We start from the raw sequence: 18,039 nt of genomic DNA, 5'->3' as shown, positions 1-18,039 counted from the left end.
GAAAGAGTGCTTGAGGTCACTGACAGACCAGAGCACAGGCCAGGAGAGGGGTAAACACCTCTCCTGAGATCATACCACTCTGGAAGAACTGAAAACTTACAGGTCCATAGAAGAGTCTCTGACAACAGCTGCACAAAACCCCTGAAGCCCAGGAAAGGACACCTTCCACCCTGGAAGCAGAGCCCTACTTTGAGTTAAAGTCAAGCAATAGGCTGAGAAAGAGTAAACAACAGAAAAAAACTCAGACTATAGAAACTTACTTTGGTGACAAAGAAGATGGAAACCCACCCTCAGAAGAAGACAACAAAGTCAAAGCTCCTACATCCAAAGCCTCCAAGAAAAAGATGAATTATTCTAAGGCCATGGAAGAGCTCAAAAAGGAGTTTGAAAATAAAATTAGAGAAGTGGAGGAAAAACTGGGAAGAAAAATGTGTGATACAAGAAAATCATGAAAAACAAATCAACAGTTTGCTAAAGGAGACACAAAAAATTACTGAAGAAAATGATAGCTCAAAAAAGAGACTAGGCCAAATAGAAAAAGAGGCACAAAATTTAACTGAAGAAAGAAAGTACATTCCTTAAAAAAAAAGAAATGGGCACATTGAAAAAGAGATACAAAAGCTCACTGAAGAAAATAATTCCTCAAAATTAGAATGATCAAATGAAAGCTAACGACTTTATGAGAAATCAAGAAACAATAAAACAAAACCAAAAGAATGAAAAAAAAGAATACCATGCGAAATATCTCATTGGAAAAACAACTGACCTGGAACACAGATTCAGGAGAGATAATCCAAATATTATTGAACTGCCTGAAAGCCATGATGAAAAAATGAGCCTGGACATCATCTTTCAATTATCAAGGAAAACTGCTCTGATATTCTAGAACCAGAGAATAAAACAGAAACTGAAAGAATCCACAGATCACCTCCTGAAAGAGATCCCAAAATAAAATCTCCCAGGAATATGGTAGCCAAATTCCAGAGTTCCCAGGTCAAGGAGAAAATATTACAGGCAGGCAGAAAGACAGAATTCAACTATGGTGGAAACACAATCAGGACAACACAAGATTTACCAGCTTCTACCATAAAGGATAAGAGGGCTTGGAATATGATATTCTGGAGGGCAAAAGAGCTAGGATTAAAACGAAGAATCTCCTACCCAGAAAAACTGAGTGTAATCTTCAGGGGAAAAATGGATATTCAATGAGATAGAGTCCTTTCAAGCATTTTTTGATGAAAAGGCCAGAGCTGAATAGAAAATTTGACTTTCAAAGACAAGGATCAAGAGAAGCATTAAAAGGTAAACAGGAAAGGAAAATCATAAAGGACTTCATAAGGTTAAACTGTTTACATTCCTACATGGGGAGATATTTGTAACTCATAAGACCTTTCTCATTATTAGGGTAGTTAGAAGGTGTATATATAGACAGAGGGTAGAGATGTGATGGATATGAAGGAATGATGTCTAAAAAACAAAAATTATGGTGTGAAAGAACAATGTACTGGGAGAAAGAAAGGGAGAGGTCAAATAGGGTAAATTATCTCACATAAAAGAGGCAAGAAAAAACTTTTACAGTGGAGGGGAAGGGGGGTGAGGGGGTGTGAATGAACTTTACTCTTGTAAAAAGATCGAATAACATACACACTCAATTGGCTGTAGAAATCTATCTTATCCTATAGGAAAGTAGGAGGGGAAGGGGATAGGGGGGTGATAGAAGGGAGGGCACGTTGAAGGAGGGGGTAGTCAGAGGCAAAACATTTTTTAAGAGGGACAGGCTGAAAGGAGAGAGACTAGAATAAATGTGGAGGATAGGAGGGAGAGAAATACAGTTAGCAATAGTAACTGTGAAAAAAAAACTGAAGTAAGTTTTTCTTCTAAAGACTTCATTTCTCAAATATATAGAGAACTGAGTCCAATTTATAAAAATAAGAACCATTACCCAGCTAATAAGTGATCAAAAGGTATGATCAGTTTTCAGATGAAATAATGGAAGCTATCCATGGCCATATGAAAACACTCTACCTCACAATTGATTGGAGAAATGCAAATCAAAATGATCCTGAGGTACTACTTCATACCTATTATACTGGCTAATAGGAGAGGAAAGGTCAGTGGAAAACGTTGGGGGGGATGTAGGAGAAATGAAACATTACTGGGGTGTTGGTGGAGTTGTGAGCGGATCCAACCCTTCCGTAGAACCTTTTGGAATTGTGCCCAGCAGGCCTTGAACACCTGTCACCTGAGGGGGTGAGAACAGGAACGTGGGTGCCCACACCTGAAGGGAAGAGGTCATTTGTTCATTCATTCTTTCATTGATTAATTCGTTCCACTAGACATACACCGGCTTACCATGACCTCGACACAGCCTCGGGGGGCTGGGGGTGTGTCCTTCTGGGGGCTCCAGCATCAGCAGCCACATCCCCCCCCCTGCCCTCAGCTTCCGGCCCGTAAAACGGGCACAGCCGCACTGGGGGAGGGCCCTGGCCTCGATTTTCTCTCTGCTCGAGATCAGTGCAAGGCCTCCTTTGACAGGCGGGTTAACTGAGGACTCGAGGGCCTGCCTCAGTTTCCCGGCTCCTCTCGGGTGTCGTCAGGCGGTGAGGAGGCCGCGGAGGCCAAGCACGGGCCTTCGGAGGAGGAGAGGAGTGGGACTTGCCTCGCGTTACGGGTCAGGACCAGGAGAGGCCCGAGAGAACGTGGCCTCTTCCCTGCCTCACCTGCCGCTCCTGTGCCCCACCACCCGCCGCTCGCCGCTCGTCCACCCCACTCACTTGCTGAATCTGGAGGACCTGCCTCAGGAGCCACGGCATTGAAGCTCCTGCTGCTGGGGGGTGGAGGGGATGGGGAAACAAAGGCGTGACCAGTCATCAGGAACGTAGCCCCCCCCACCCCACCCACCCACCCCCCACTTCCAGGAGCCAAGCGCCTATTGGCCACGGGTGCTGTCAGTCAACGGCTCATTGGAGGCTCGATGGCAAGGCCACCCTGTATCCTATCTCAAACGCCATCCTCTTGGTTCCCACCTCCAGTTGCCCCAGCATACTGGTCATTGCCATCACGATCCTCCCTAGACCTCTCCTCCAGTCACCCCAGCCTACTGGCCACCCTTGAATCCCTCCCACATGCTTTCTGTGTATAAGATCCCTCTCAGTCTGCATGGAGGTGCTGGGATTCAATCTGGCTCATTCACATTAGCGTTAGGAGTGACCTTAAGAGTCTGGACAACATGGCGGGCCTTTAATAGACCTTGTTTTCCTTTGGTTTAAAGAAGGCTTGAGTAGAATTCATCCGGATTGGTGTGTCCCTTTTTTGGGGTCCCAGCACCCATAAACTTCAACAACAGCATCACCTCCCTGATATCATGTTCCTCTTCTAGAAAAAAGGATAGACAATAATTTACAGGATGCTGGTTTTTACCTAGTTTCTGGGAAACTATTTTTCAGTTTTCCCAGCAATTTTTGTCAAATACTGAGTTGTCATCCCCAAAGTCTGGGTCTTTGGGTTTAACAAACACTAGATTAATAGGGTCATTTGCTATTACTGTGTATTATATACCTAACCTATTCCACTGATCCACCACTCTGTTTCTTAGCCAGTACCAAGTAGTTTTGATGACTGCTGCTTTATAGTACAATTCAATATCTGGTATGGCTAGGTCACCTTCCCTAACATTTCTTTTCATTAATTCCCTAGATATTCTAGACCTCTTGTTCTTCCAGATGAATTTTGTTATTATTTTATCCAGCTATGTAAAATAATTTTTTGGCAGTTTGCTATGGTGCTGAATAAGTAAATTAATTTAGGTAAAATTTTCATTTTTATTACATTAGCTTGGCCTAACCACGAACAACTGATATTTTTTCCATTTATTTAGATCTGACTTTATTTGTTTGAAAAGTGTTTCATAATTGTGTTAATATAGGCCCTGGGTTTGACTTGGCAGGTAGACTCCCAAATATTTTATAATGTCTACAGTAACTTTAAATGGAATTTCTCTTTCTATCTCTTGCTATTGGGCTTTGTTAGTAATGTATAGGAATGCCAAGGATTTATGTGGGTTCATTTTATATCCTGCACCTTTGCTAAAGTTGTTTATTATTTCAAGTAGTATTTTACTTGATTCTCTAGGATTACCTAAGTAAATCATCATATCATCTGAAAAAGTGATAATTTAGTTTCATCTTTGCCTGTTCTAATTCCTTCAATTTCTTTTTCTTCTCTTATTGCTACAGCTAACATTTCAAGTACCAAATTGAATAGCAGGGGTGATAATGGTCATCCTTGTTTCACCCCTGATCTTACTGGGAATGCATCTGGCTTATCCCCATTACAAATAATGATTGTTGATGGTTTTAGGTAGATGCTATTTATAATTTTAAGAAAGACTCCATTTATTCCTGTGCTTTCTAGTGTTTTTAATAGGAGTGGGTGTTGTATTTTGTCAAAGGCTTTTTCTGCATCCATTGAGATGATGATATGGTTTCTGCTAGTTTTGTCGTTGATATGATCAATCATGCTGATAGTTTTCCATATATCGAACCAGCCTTCCATTTGTGGAATAAATTGTACCTGCTCATAATGTATTATTCTGCTGGTAAGTTACTGCAGTCTTTTTGCTAATATTTTATTTAAAAAATTTGCATCAATACTTATTAGAGAAATTGGTCTATAATTTTCTTTCTCTGTTTTGACTCTTCCTGGTTTAGGTATTAGTACCATAACTGTGTCATAAAAAGAATTTGGTAGGACTCTTTCTTCACCTATTTTCCCAAATTGTCTATAAAGTATAGGAATTAATTGTTCTTTAAATGTGTCATTAAATGTACCTGCAAACCAACTGGCCCTGGAGATTTTTAACTAGGGAGTTCATTGATAACTTGCTCAATTTCTTTTTTCTGAGTTGGGGTTATTTAGATATTTCACTTCATCTTCTGTTAACCTGGGCAATTTATATTTTTGTAAATATTTATCCATTTCCCTAAGGTTGTCAAATTGATGGGCATACAATTGGGCAAAATAATTTCTAATTATTATTTTAATTTCCTCTTCGTTGGAGGGGAATTCACCCTTTTCATTTTTTCTACTGGCAATTTGGTTATCTTCTTTTTTTAATCATATTGATGAAAGTTTATCAATTTTATTGGGTTTTTTTAAAATCAGATCTTAGTTTTATTTATTAATTTAATAGTTTTCTTGATTTCAATTTTTTTAATCTCTCCTTTGATTTTCAGTATTTCTAATTTGGTATTTAATTAGGGATTTTCAATTTGTTCTTTTTTTAGCTTTTTTCAGTTGCATGCCCAATTCATTGATCTACTTTTTATATATTTTATTCATGTTAGTGTTTAGAGATATAAAACTTCCCCTAAGAACTGCTTTTGCTGCATCCCATAAGTTTTGGTATGTTGTCTCATTATTGTCATTCTCTTGAAAGAAGTTATTAATTTTTTCTATGATTTGTTCTTTGGCCCACTCGTTGTTTGGAATTAGATTATATAGTTTCCAATTAATTTTTAGTTTATTTTTCCATGGTCCTTTATTACAAATAATTTTTATTACATCATGATCTGAAAAGGATGCTTTGATTACTTCTGCCTTTCTGTACTGAATTGTGAGGTTTTTATGCTTTAGTACATGGTCAATTTTTGAGTGTGTGCCATGTACCGCCAAGAAAAACGTATATTCCCATTTATCCCTATTAGTCTTCTTCAGAGGTCTACTATATCTGCCTTTTCTAAAATTCTATTCACCTCCTTAACTTCTTTCTTGTTTATTTTGAGGTTAGATATATCACGTTCAGAGAGGGGGAGGTTGAGGTTCCCCACTATTACAGTTTTGATATTTATTTCTTCCTTTAACTCCCTTAACTTCTCCTCTCAGAATTTGCATGCTATACCACTGGGTGCATATATGATAAATAATGATATTGCTCCATATTGTACGATTATGGTTTTTAATCCATTCTGCTATCAGCTTCTGTTTTATGGGGGAGTTCATCCCATTCACATTCACAGTTATGATTACTATCGGTGTCTTTTTCTCCATCCTATTTCCCCCGTTTATGCTTTTATTTCTTCCTTCGCTCTTCTACTCCTAGACAGAGTTTTGCTTTTGACTGCTGCCTTCCTCAGTTTACCCTCCCTCTTTATTCCTGTCCATTATCTTATCTCTTTTTCTGTTGCTACTTCTTCCCTCCCTTATGACCACCCCCTGCCTTTTCTTTCCTCTTTCCCCTCCTACTGCCTGTAGGACAAGTTTGATTTCTATACTTATCAGGGTATGTTATTCCCTCCTTGATTCAAATCCGATGAGAGTAAAGCTCAAAAACTGCTCTGTTCCCTCCCTTCTTACCCTCTAGTGTAATATGTTTTTATGCCTCTTCATGTGATATAATTTACCCTTTTCTACTACATCCTTACCTCTTCTCCCAGAACCATCCCTTTAAATCTCTTAATTATATTTTTATCATTATATCAGTTATTTTATACTGACACCCACAGTCTATGTATATCCCTTTCAATTGTCATAATAACTGTACTATTCTCAAGATTGACATATGTATAAAACATATATAAAACAAAATATTCCTATATGGGGATGTAACTAGTGTGCCTTATTGATTAACTAGGGTTTTTTTCTCCTTTTACCTTTTTATGTCTCTCTTGAGTTTTGTATTTGAAGATCAAATTTTCCATTGAGCTCTGCCTTTTTGTCAGGAAGGTCTGGAATTCCCTTATTTCATTGAATGTCCATCTCCTTGCCTGGAAAATTATGCTCAGTTTTGCAGGGTAGTTGATCCTTGGTTGTAGTTCAAGCTCCTTTGCCTTTCAGAATATCATATTGCAATTTCTCCTGTCATTTAAGGTAGAAGCTGAAAGATCCCGCATGATCCTGACTCTAGTTCCATGATATTTGTATTGTCTCTTTCTAACTGCTTGCAGTATTTTCTCCTTGCCCTGGTAGTTCTGGAATTTGGCTATAATATTTCTTGGAGTTTTCAAGTTGGGATCTCTTTCAGGGGGTGATCGGTGGATTCTTTTGATGAGGATTTTACCCTCTGGTTCTAGAACCTTGGGGCAGATTTCTTTAAGGATTTCTTGGAAGACACTATCCAGGCTCTTTTTTTTCATCATGGCTTTCAGGTAGACCAATAATTCTTAGATTGTGTCTCCAGGATCTGTTTTCCAGGTCAGTTGTTTTTTTCAATCAGATATTTCACGTTTTCTTCTATTTTTTCATTCTTTAGATTTTGTTTGACTGATTCTTCATGTCTCACAGAGTCATTAGCTTCTACTTGCCCAATTCTATTTTTTAGTGGATTGTTTTCTTCCTTTAGATTTTCTATCTTCTTTTCCATTTGGTTGATTTTACTTTTCAATGAGAGATTTTATCCATTTATATTCTGATTCTACTTAACCATTTCACCGATTTTACTTTTTAAAAATTTGTTTTCATCAATGAATTTTTTTTCCATTTTTTCTTTTACCTCCCTAATTTGGTTTTTAAACTCTTCTTTGAGTTCTTCCAGGAATTCTTTTTGGTCTGGAGACCAGTTCACTTTCCCTTTTGAGGTTTCAGATGTGGGTGTAGTGTCCATGCTGTCCTCTTCTGAATTGGTATTTTGACCTTCCCTGTCTCCATAATACGAATCAATGTTCTTTGAAAGCTTCTTAGTGTTTTTTCTCATGGTATTTTTTTCCTGGTTTCTAAAGTGTATCTTTGCTTCTGGGGCTCAGGGGGCACTGTCCCAAGTTTCTGGTATTGGGATCTAGCTTTTTGTGCTATGGCCTCTGGTTTCTTGAGGTGTGGGGGAAGGGGTGGTCTGGCTGCTGGGAGTCTCCTCTTCCCCAAAACTGGTGAACAGTATGGGTGGTCTCAGTTGTTATCTGTGCTGTTGTCTGCCAGTTTCCCTGGCTGTGTAAAGCCATGTCTGGGGTCCCAGCATTGATGTTTGTTAGCTCCACCTCCCGGGGCTCGGTTACTCTCGTTGTTCTACTGAAGTGAGGGCTGCTGGGACACCTCTCTTCCTGCTCTAGCCTGCTTCTGCCACCACAAGAAGGGCCCTCTCCCCAACTTCTGTCTCTACTGGTGCCCCCTTTCTGGCTCCTCTGTTGCTCCTGAGGTAGTATTTCTCTGGGTTTATTAAAGGGATGAATGAGAGCCCCTTTACCTGGCCATCATGGCTCCCAGAAGTTCAAGAAGGCGAGTTTCAACCCTTTAGACTGTGGGTTGGAGGCCTCTGGGCTAGCTGCTCCCACTGCTGCAGGCTCTGTGCTGGTGTGTCCCATAGCTCTAACAGACTCCCATCCTGGTCTGAGAAGCCTAGGGTGTGATCTCAGCCATAGCTGGTATTTCCACCCTGGGCCTGTTCCTGCTCCAGTGTTTTGCTCGCCCAGCGATCTCTGATATTGGTGTGCTGGCTGGATTCCTCTGCTTTTCCTGGTTGGTTTGGTCTGTTGCCCTTGCTGGTGCCTGGTACTCCTTCCCCTCTCAGTATACTAGTAGCTTCTAACTCTCTCAAATCTGCTCAGATTCACTTTTTTAGATGTACCTGACAGGATTTGTGAGAGAGCTCTACCAGTTCCTTCCTTTCGCAGTGCCATCTTGACTCTTCCTCCAGTACCCAATTGTTTTGATAATTATCACTTTATGACACAGCTTGAGATCTGGTAAGGCTCGGCTGCCTTCCTTCAAATTAATCCCCTTGATATTCTTGACCTTTTGTTTCTCCACATGAATTTTGTTATTATTTTTTCCTCTCTCTATGAAATAACTCTTTGGTAGTTGATTGGTATGGCACCAAATAAATAAATTAATTTAGGTAGAATTCCCATTTTTATTATATTGGCTGAGCCTACCCATGAGCAATTAATATTTTTCCAATTGTTTAGATCTGACATTGTTTGCGTGAAATGTATTTGGTCTCTCCTCCTTGTGCCCTGACCTTGAGTAGAGAATCTTTTCTTGCTGATAATCAGTCCTGACAGTTTCATTCCAAGTACTCCCCTTTCTCCCTTGGTTGACCCCACTCTTTATCCACCCCTCCCTCTCCTGGGAAATGCTTTACTTATCCACCTTAAATTGCCACAGAAGGCTGTAATGGTACACTGTGGGCAGGACCTGGCTTCCTCATCTTGCACCCTCCCCTTTACTGGTATCCTTTTCTGCTCTAGGTACCCTGGATTTATTGATCTGTGTAGATCAGAGGTTGCCAAACTTATTTGGCCTACTGCCTCCTTTAAAAAATACTCCATGGCTCCCTGGAAGTCTACTTTCTTTGACACTTTAAGAGTTTTTTTAAAACTTTGCATCATTTCAAAAAATACATTTTTTTTTAAAAAGACACATCTTAAATTTAATAGTGTATTGTAAATTTGTTATGTCTTTCCTGCATTGAAATTTTGGTGATACAATATTACATCATATAACCATATAGTATCATATTGTAAACAAGTTGTTACATGCACATTTTCCTGCTGATGCATGCTAGACTTCCCAACAATGCCTGATACATTCTTCTGCCAACACTTGCTTGTTAAGACCTGTCAGTGGACTCGACCACTGATCAGTTATAACTTGTGTTTTATGTGCTTTTTTTGAAAAATAATGTAATCCCTATGACTTTAACATAGTTATACAACAGATGAAACATATATGAATGATTTTTCAAATTTTTTTCTCTTCTCTTCTTTCCTTATGCTTCTTCTCCTCCCTTATTTTTATCACCCTCTCAATTGCGTCTAAGGCTACTACTGCCCACCTAGATTGTTCCAGCACACCCCAGGGACAATATTGCCCACTTTGGGAACCTATGTGTAGATGCTTTTCTTTCCAGTAGAATGAATGCGTGTAAGCACCTTGAGATCAGGGGCTGATTTTGCTCATCCTTATTCTTATCCTTCCTGTTAAGCGCATAAGGAGGGCTCAATCAATGACTAATTGGTTGGTCAATTGAAATTCAAGCTAATTTCTCCTGGCAGCTGCTAGATGTGGGGGAGGGGGGTGTCACTATTAAAGGACTTGAGGGATGGAGAGAGCCAGGGATTCTAAGAAGCAAAGGTGAAGAAGTACATTTTGGCTTGTACATAGGTGTGGAGATGTGAGGTGGAATACTGTGTGTGAGGACTTGTGAGACCACAGTGTGCCTAATAGGAAAGTATCTTCTTTTACACTTCCACAAGCACTTACTATGTGCTTCATCTGCAGGTTATTGTTGCTTGTAGAAGAGGACCATGGCACCAGGAAGGTTATGTCATGACTTTCAAGTGGATTGGATTTAAGTGAGGGAGGGGTGTGCACAGTCACCAGCCTCACTGTCTCTTCCAGAGCCGTCTGGGCCCAGTGGCAAGATATAGATCAGGATGACTGGAGATAGCCCTGGATGCAGCAGGAGGCCTTAGTCTTTTCAAGCCAAGCTCTACCCAAGGTCTCAGTTTGACTGAGCCAATGCCCACTCAGTGATTAAGGCTAGGCAAGAAATGAGGCAAAGGATACTCTCTCTTACCTAGTCAAAAAATAATCAACCTCAGAGGTGAAGACCCTCAGGGTTTCTGGCCAAAACAAAAACAGTTTCTGTTTACATTCACTCTGAGCCATTAGGGACCAAACAATGACCAGATGGGGCATGGGCTGGAACAGTATTGTTGGCCATTCAATGAGAGCTAGAGTGCTTTGAGTGATTTCTTAGGAAAGAAATCTAGCCTGTAAATCCAAAGATATTTTGCAAGGTTTCAGTAATCAAAATTTACATTCCTTTGGGCAGAGCACCCACAGGTAAGGTATTATACCACTATGTGAACAGAGAGAGGAAGGAGTAGGAGAAGACAGGAAGAAGGAAGGAAGGAAGGAAGGAAGGAAGGAAGGAAGGAAGGAAGGAAGGAAGGAAAGAACCCCAGTGGGGCAGCTACTAACATATGGTCAAAATGGCTACATGATTTAGACATAAAGGGTGATACTATAAGTGAATTAGGAGAGCAAGAAATAGTTTATCTGTCAGATCTATGGCGGAGACAATAAATTATAAACAAACAAGAAAAGGAGCATTATGGAATACAAAATGGATAATTTTGATTACATTAAATTAAAAAGGTTTTGCATAAAGAAAACTAGTGTAGCAAAGATTAGAAGGAAAGCAGAAAGTTAGGAAACAATTTTTATTCTAAGATTCTCTGATAAAGGCCTCATTTCCCAAATATGTAGAGAATAGAGTCAAATTTATACAAATACAGGTCGTTCTCCAATTGACAAATGGTCAGAAGATATGAACAGGCAGTTCCAGATGAAGAAATCAAGGATATGTATAGTCATATAAAAAATTCTCTGAATCACTTGATTAGAGAAATGCAAATTAAAAAACTCTGCGGAACTACCTCACATCTATCAAATTGGCTAATATGACAAAAAGAAAATGACAAATATTTGGAGGTGATGTGGGAAGACTGGGACACTAATACACTGTTGGTGGGGCTGCGACACAGATCCAAGTAGGGCAAAGTAAGAGAACCCTGCCTCAGCACCAGCAAAGAGTTCCCTGCATTTCTGCTCTGATCAGCTGCCTGATTCCCCCCACAGTCTGTGGACATGGACTTCCAGAAGCAGCCGCCACAGCTGCAGCCACCTCTGGCAACCCCGGCCTGGGGCTAGACTGCACATTTCTCTCACCCAGGTCCAATAATTTTCCCACTGACCTGCTAAGTTGTGTTTGGTGCTTGTGGGTTGAGAAGTCTGGAAACCACAGCTGCCAGTGATTCAGTGCCCTGAGGCCTGCTCCACCCTAGCTACCCCACCCTGGTCTCTTCTGGCCCAGCCCACGGGCTGTGCTCTATTCCCAGCATGATGCAATAGTCCCTTCTGAGTGACCATCCAGGCCATCTTGGGCTGGAGACTTGTTTCACTCTGTCATTTCATAGGTTCCGTAGCTCTAGAATTTGTTTAGAGTCATTTTTATAGGTATTTGGAGGGATTTGGGGGAGAGCTCAAGTGAGTCCCTGTTTTCACACCACCATCTTGGCTCCACCCCCCATCTAGACATCAGCTCTCAAAGCTATCTTGCCACAGACAAAGCAGATCAAAAACACACCCCTTAGGAATCCTCCCCCCTCCCCAGTTTCCAGTAGTGAATGATGCCTGTGACCAAGGTTGTGTGTTATCACCTAATTACATACTTGCCACATAATCCACTACTTTTCCAATATAAGTTTTAGCATCATTCCTGTTAGGTAGCAAGCTCCCTAAGGAGCCCTGCCTGCAGTATTAGCATTACAATAAACCTTTGCCATCTTGACTTAAAGAATGCTTAAGTCCGGTGGATTCATTCTGGATGCATGAATTCTTTCTAGAAGGCCTTTTCCTGTACTTCAGTCCTTGAAGGGTCCCTGAACCTCTGAAAATGCATCAATCCACTGAGGTTATCCCAGGCCATCACAAGTCATCCTGACTTTGGTCCTGCTACTGGGCTTTGATGATGCAGGAAGAGAAAGTTGGCACAATTCTGGATTTTGTGTAATTCTGCCTCAATTAAAACACTTCCTATATCACCTCCAAATATTTCACAGGGAATTCGAGACATCACCTGTGAAGTCATTGGTCCTCTTCAAAAAACAGGGGATGAAATCATGATGATCCATATCCCCATGCTACAGATAAGGAAACTGAGGTGCAGAAAGGCTGACTGCCTTGTATTTACACAGTAAGAGTATGGGCCAGAGAGCTCCCAACTTCTTACTTTCTAGGCTTTCCCTCGGTTAATTATTTCCTATTTATCCTCATATAACTTGCTTTGTGTGTGTTTGTTTGCCTGTTGTCTCCCTCATTAGACTGAGCTCCTGGGGAGCAGGGATGTTTTTGCTTCTTTTTGTGTGCCCTTTGCTTAACACAGCACCTGGTATGTAGTAGCTGCTTAATAAATATTTATTGACTGGCGGGGGGGGGGGGGAGGGGGGTGATTGGTCTGAGGCCTGGGATGGGAAGGGGCCTTGGGAGCCATCCAGTTTAACCCCCTCATTTCAGAGACATGGCCCAGAGAGGGTGAGCAACCTGCTAAAAAACCTCACACAGCCACAAAGAAGCAGAGTCTAAATCCTAACCCAGGACCTTGCACTCTAAATTCAATGCCCTTTCCTCTGTTTCAGGCTTTTGTGTCCCCAGAGTCCAGCATGGTCCTTTGCACACAGCAGGCACTTAAGCAATGCTTGTGGGATAGAACAGAACTTTAAATGCCCCAAGCGCCCTTAGACAAAAACCATGGGTCCCCCAAGCAGTTGATTTGAAAGGAGAAGAAGGGCCGGCCTCGCCCCTCTAGACTAACATCACAACTTTTGGGTAAGCCCCCTCTCTCTCACCGTGCCCACCCAGGCCTAAACATCCTAGACTTGGTAGGGCAGTGGCTCGTGGGATTTGAAAGGGGGCATCAGCAGTATAAGGACTCATGGGCAGCACTCATGACCAGGCACAGCTGGGCCTGTGCACCATCTTGGTTTAGACTATGCATAGGCCTGACCTTCCCATCCAGCCTGGGGTTTTTTTTCTACCGCATGTGGCAGATCTGGGCTCTAGTGTGGGCAGCATGGGGAGTGCTAGACTAGGAGGCTGGACCTGGATTCAGGCAAGTGGCTTAATCTCTCTCGGTCTCAGTTTCACTATCTGTAAAATAAGGTGTGCAATTAAGTTTAGTTAGGTTCAGATTCGCACCTGCAATAAGACACACTCCCAATGGAATAATGCTTTTATTAACGGACAAGATTTACAACATTATTGGATTTACAACAGCAATAGCTAACAATTCCTAATAACACAACTAACACAGCAAAAGTGGAAACAGAGAACATCACCAATTCGGGGGAACTCTGACACCTGAGTTTTCAAGCTGGGGATTCCCGGGGCACAGCTTATCAGGGTCTGGAATGGGAGGGTCCCAGGCAGAGCATCTTCTCCATAGGTGAGATTCCAATGTGACTCACCCATGTGGAGACTTACACAGGGCTATTAACAAAGAAAGCTCACCACTAACTGTCCCAGATGTTTCCCACCCGCGAGGGGAGTCAACCCTCTCGATGGGGTCTTGTGAGATATTTCCTTCTTAAGATCTGGCTAGGTTCTTAGAACAGCAGTTTTTCCAGATGCTTAACCTCAAGAATGTTTATTATTCTTTGCTCAAGTCTTGTCACATCTCCAAAGAAGAGAGAGAGAGGGAGAGAGAGAGAGAGAGAGAGAGAGAGAGAGTTCATGCGGGGGGACAACCTGATACATACATGAAAGGCCTGCACTGTAATATGGAGGATCTTTTATATACATATTGATATAGATGTAATGATTTATCATTCATAAGGCTGCGCTCAGTGACCTTCCTGCTTTTTGTCTTGGCATCCCCAGGGCGTCTCTTTGGCATATGCCACTGGAAGGACTCATGGGAGCAGGGTTAGAGGAGCCCTTGGAACTCACTGAACCCATCCCTTTAATTTTATAGGTGGGGAAACTGAGGACCAAGGAGGGGAAGTGAGGTGCCCAAAGCTAGTACTGACACTTCCTCCTATGCTGGGCAAAAAGGGAAATGTCACTGGTCAGAAATAGATCATCCCAGATTTGGAGCTGGTGGGGACCTCAGAAGCCATTTAGTCCACACCCCTCATTTTACAGATTGGGAACACTGAGGCCTAGAGATGTAACAAAGATCATCCATGCAGTGTTTTAAAAAGAAATCTTTTAAATTTTATTTTCATGCAGATCCACCTCTCCCTCTCACCTCCACCACCCCCACTGAGAAAGGGAAGAAAGCCAAAAACCCCTGCTACAAACATGTATGGTTCAACAAAACAAATTCCAGCACTGGCAATTTAAATAAAAACCAATCAAACTGCCCTCAGAGTCTATCTCTTTGTGAAGGGAATTAGGATTTTCTTTTTTTTTTGTTTTAAATTATTTTTATTTAATATATTTAGTTTTCAGCATTGATTTTCACAAGAGTTTGAATTACAAATTTTCTCCCCATTTCTACCCTCCCCCCCACTCCAAGATGGCATATATTCTGGTTGCCCTGTTCCCCAGTCAGCCCTCTCTTCTGTCACCCCACTCCTCTCCCATCCCCTTTTCCCTTCTTTTCTTGTAGGGCAAGATAAATGTCTATGCCACATTGCCCGTGTATCTTATTTTCTAGTTGCATGCAAAAACTTTTTTTCTTTTTGTTTTTGAACATCTATTTGTAAAACTTTGAGTTCCAAATTCTCTCCCCTCTTACCTTCCCACCCACCCTCCCTAAGAAGTCAAGTAATTCAAAATGGGCCACATGCGTATCATTATGTATAACCTTTCCACAATACTCATGTTGTGAAAGACTAACTATATTTTGCTTCTTCCTAACCTATCCCCCTTTATTGAATTTTCTCCCTTGACCCTGTCCCTTTTCCAAAGTGTTTGTTTTTGATTACCTCCACCCCCATCTGCCCTCCCTTCTATCATCCCCCCTTTTTTATCTTCTTCCTCCTTCTTTCCTGTGGGGTAAGATACCCAATTGAGTGTGTATGGTATTCCCTCTTCAGGTCAAATCTGATGAGACCAAGATTCACTCATTCCCCCTTAGCTGCCTTCTCTTCCCTCCCCACAGAACTGCTTTTTCTTGCCACTTTTATGCAAGATAATTTACCCCATTCTATCTCTCCCTATCTCCCTCTCTCAATATATTCCTTTCTCATCCCTTAATCTGATTTTATTTCTTTTAGATATCTTCCCTTCATCTTCAACTCACTCTGTGCCTGCTCTCTCTCTCTCTCTCTCTCTCTCTCTCTCTCTATATATATATATATATATATATATATATATACACATATATATACATATATATATGTATATATATACATATATATACACATACATATATACATACATACACACTCACATATACATATATATATATATATATATATATATATATATATATATATATATATATATATATATATATACACACACACACACACATGCATTTTCCCTCCAGCTACCCTAATACTGAGGTCTCATGAATCATACACATCATCTTTCCATGTAGGAATGTAAGCAAAACAGTTCAACTTTAGTAAGTCCCTTGCAATTTTTCTTGTTCTTTTTCTTGATTACCTTTTCATGCTTCTCTTGATTCTTCTGTTTGAAAGTCAAATTTTCTATTAAGCTCTGGTCTTTTCACTGAGAAAGCTTGAAAGTTCTCTATTTTATTGAAAATCCATATTTTGTCTTGAAGCATGATACTGAGTTTTGCTGGGTAGGTGATTCTTGGTTTTAAACCTAGCTCCATTGACCTCCGGAGTATCGTATTCCAAGCCCTTCCATCTATTAATGTAGAAGCTGCTAGATCTTGGATTATTCTGATTGTGTTTCCACAATACTCAAATTGTTTCTGTCTGGCTGCTTGCAGTATTTTCTCCTTGATCTGAGAGCTCTGGAATTTGGCGACAATATTCCTAGGAGATTTCTTTTTGGGATGTATTTGAGGAGGTGATCGTGGATTCTTTCAACTTCTATTTTGCCCTGTGGCTCTAGAATATCAGGGCAGTTCTCCTTAATAATTTCTTGAAAGATGATATCTAGACTCTTTTTTTCATCATGGCTTTCAGATAGTCCAATAATTTTTAAATTATCTCTCCTGGATCTATTTTCCAGGTCAGTGGTTTTTCCAATGAGATATTTTACATTGTCTTCCATTTTTTCATTCCTTTGGTTCTGTTTTACAATGACTTGATATCTCATAGAGTCACTAACTTTCACTTGCTCCAATCTCATTTTTAAGGTAGTATTTTCTTCAGTGGTCTTTTGGACCTCCTTTTCCATTTGGCTAATTCTGCCTTTGAAGGCATTCTTCTCCTCATTGGCTTTTTGGAGCTCTTTTGCCATTTGAGTTAGTCTATTTTTAAGGTGTTGTTTTCTTCAGTATATTTATCGGTATTTTGGGGGGTCTCCTTTAGCAAGTCATTGACTTGTTTTTCATGGTTTTCTCACATCCTTCTCATTTGTCTTCCCAATTTTTCCTCTACTTCTCTAACTTGCTTTTCCAAATCCTTTTTGAGTTCTTCCATGGCCTGGGACCAGTTCATGTTTTTCTTGGAGGCTTTTGTTGTAGGCTCTTTGACTTTGTTGACTTCTTCTGGCTGTATATTTTGGTCTTCTTTGTCACCAAAGAAATATTCCAAAGTCTGAGACTGAATCTAGGTGCATTTTCGCTTCCTGGCCATGTTCCCAGCCAACTAACCTGACCCTTGAGTTTTTCAGCGACGTATGACTGCTTGTAGAGTTAAGAGAACTATGTTCCAAGCTTGGGGGGATGCGCCAACTCTGCCACCCCAGCACTCCTCCTTCCCCAAGAACCCCCAACCTGGACTGGGCTTAGATCTTCAGCAGGCTCTTCACTCCTGCTCTAATCTGCCACTTAATTCCTCCCACCAGGTGGGCCTGGGGTGGGAAGCAACTGCAGCTGTAGTTCTGTAGCTGCCCCACCTCTGCTGCCCCCGGGGTGGTGGCTGAACTGCAAACTTTATCCTCCTGTCCCCAGCAGCTTTTCCCACTAACCTTTTCTGTTGTCTTTGGTGTTTGTGGGTTGAGAAGTCTGATAACTGCTGCAGCTCACTGATTCAGGGCTCTAGGGCACACTTTGCTCAGCTCATGGTCTGGTCTGTCCGTGTGGCCCATGCTGGGTTCTGCTCCACTCCACTCCGCTCCCAGCTCCGTGCGAGAAAGACCTCACCCAGCAACCATCCAGGCTGTCCTGGGATGGAGCCCTGCTTCCCTCTGCTATTTTGTGGGTTCTGCAGTTCTAGAATTGGTTCAGAGCCATTTTTATAGGTTTATGGAGAGACTTGGCAGGGAGCTCGCGCTAGTCCCTGCTTTCCAGCTACCATCTTATGGGGAATTACGATTTTCATAACAATTTATATGATATGTGTGATGACTGTATTAATAATTTACATTTCTCATAACAGCCTATCCTGGTGTGGGAGTCAGAAGCTTACAGTGCACCTTGAAATGATCAATTAAACCCTTGAAAATGATCTCACA

The 18,039-nt window shown here is 41.2% G+C and overlaps 1 protein-coding gene across 1 annotated transcript in view; it reads right to left on the bottom strand.

The window, feature by feature from the left end:
• Positions 1-2,540: 2,540 nt before the first annotated feature.
• Positions 2,541-18,039, bottom strand: part of LOC118833235 (inner centromere protein-like) — a 111,545-nt gene continuing 96,046 nt past the window's right edge. The window contains exons 27-28 of the mRNA XM_036740599.1: positions 2,721-2,827; positions 2,541-2,630 (exon numbers count right to left, since the gene is read on the bottom strand). Of these exons, the coding sequence (XP_036596494.1) occupies positions 2,541-2,630; positions 2,721-2,827 (197 nt within the window). The remainder of the gene's footprint in view (positions 2,631-2,720; positions 2,828-18,039) is intronic.

This window comes from Trichosurus vulpecula (genome assembly GCF_011100635.1).
Source record: "Trichosurus vulpecula isolate mTriVul1 chromosome X unlocalized genomic scaffold, mTriVul1.pri SUPER_X_unloc_5, whole genome shotgun sequence".
NCBI classification, from domain to species: Eukaryota; Metazoa; Chordata; class Mammalia; order Diprotodontia; family Phalangeridae; genus Trichosurus; species Trichosurus vulpecula.
The sequence above is the reverse complement of the archived record's forward strand: the minus strand, read 5'-3'. Positions and strand labels throughout refer to the sequence as shown.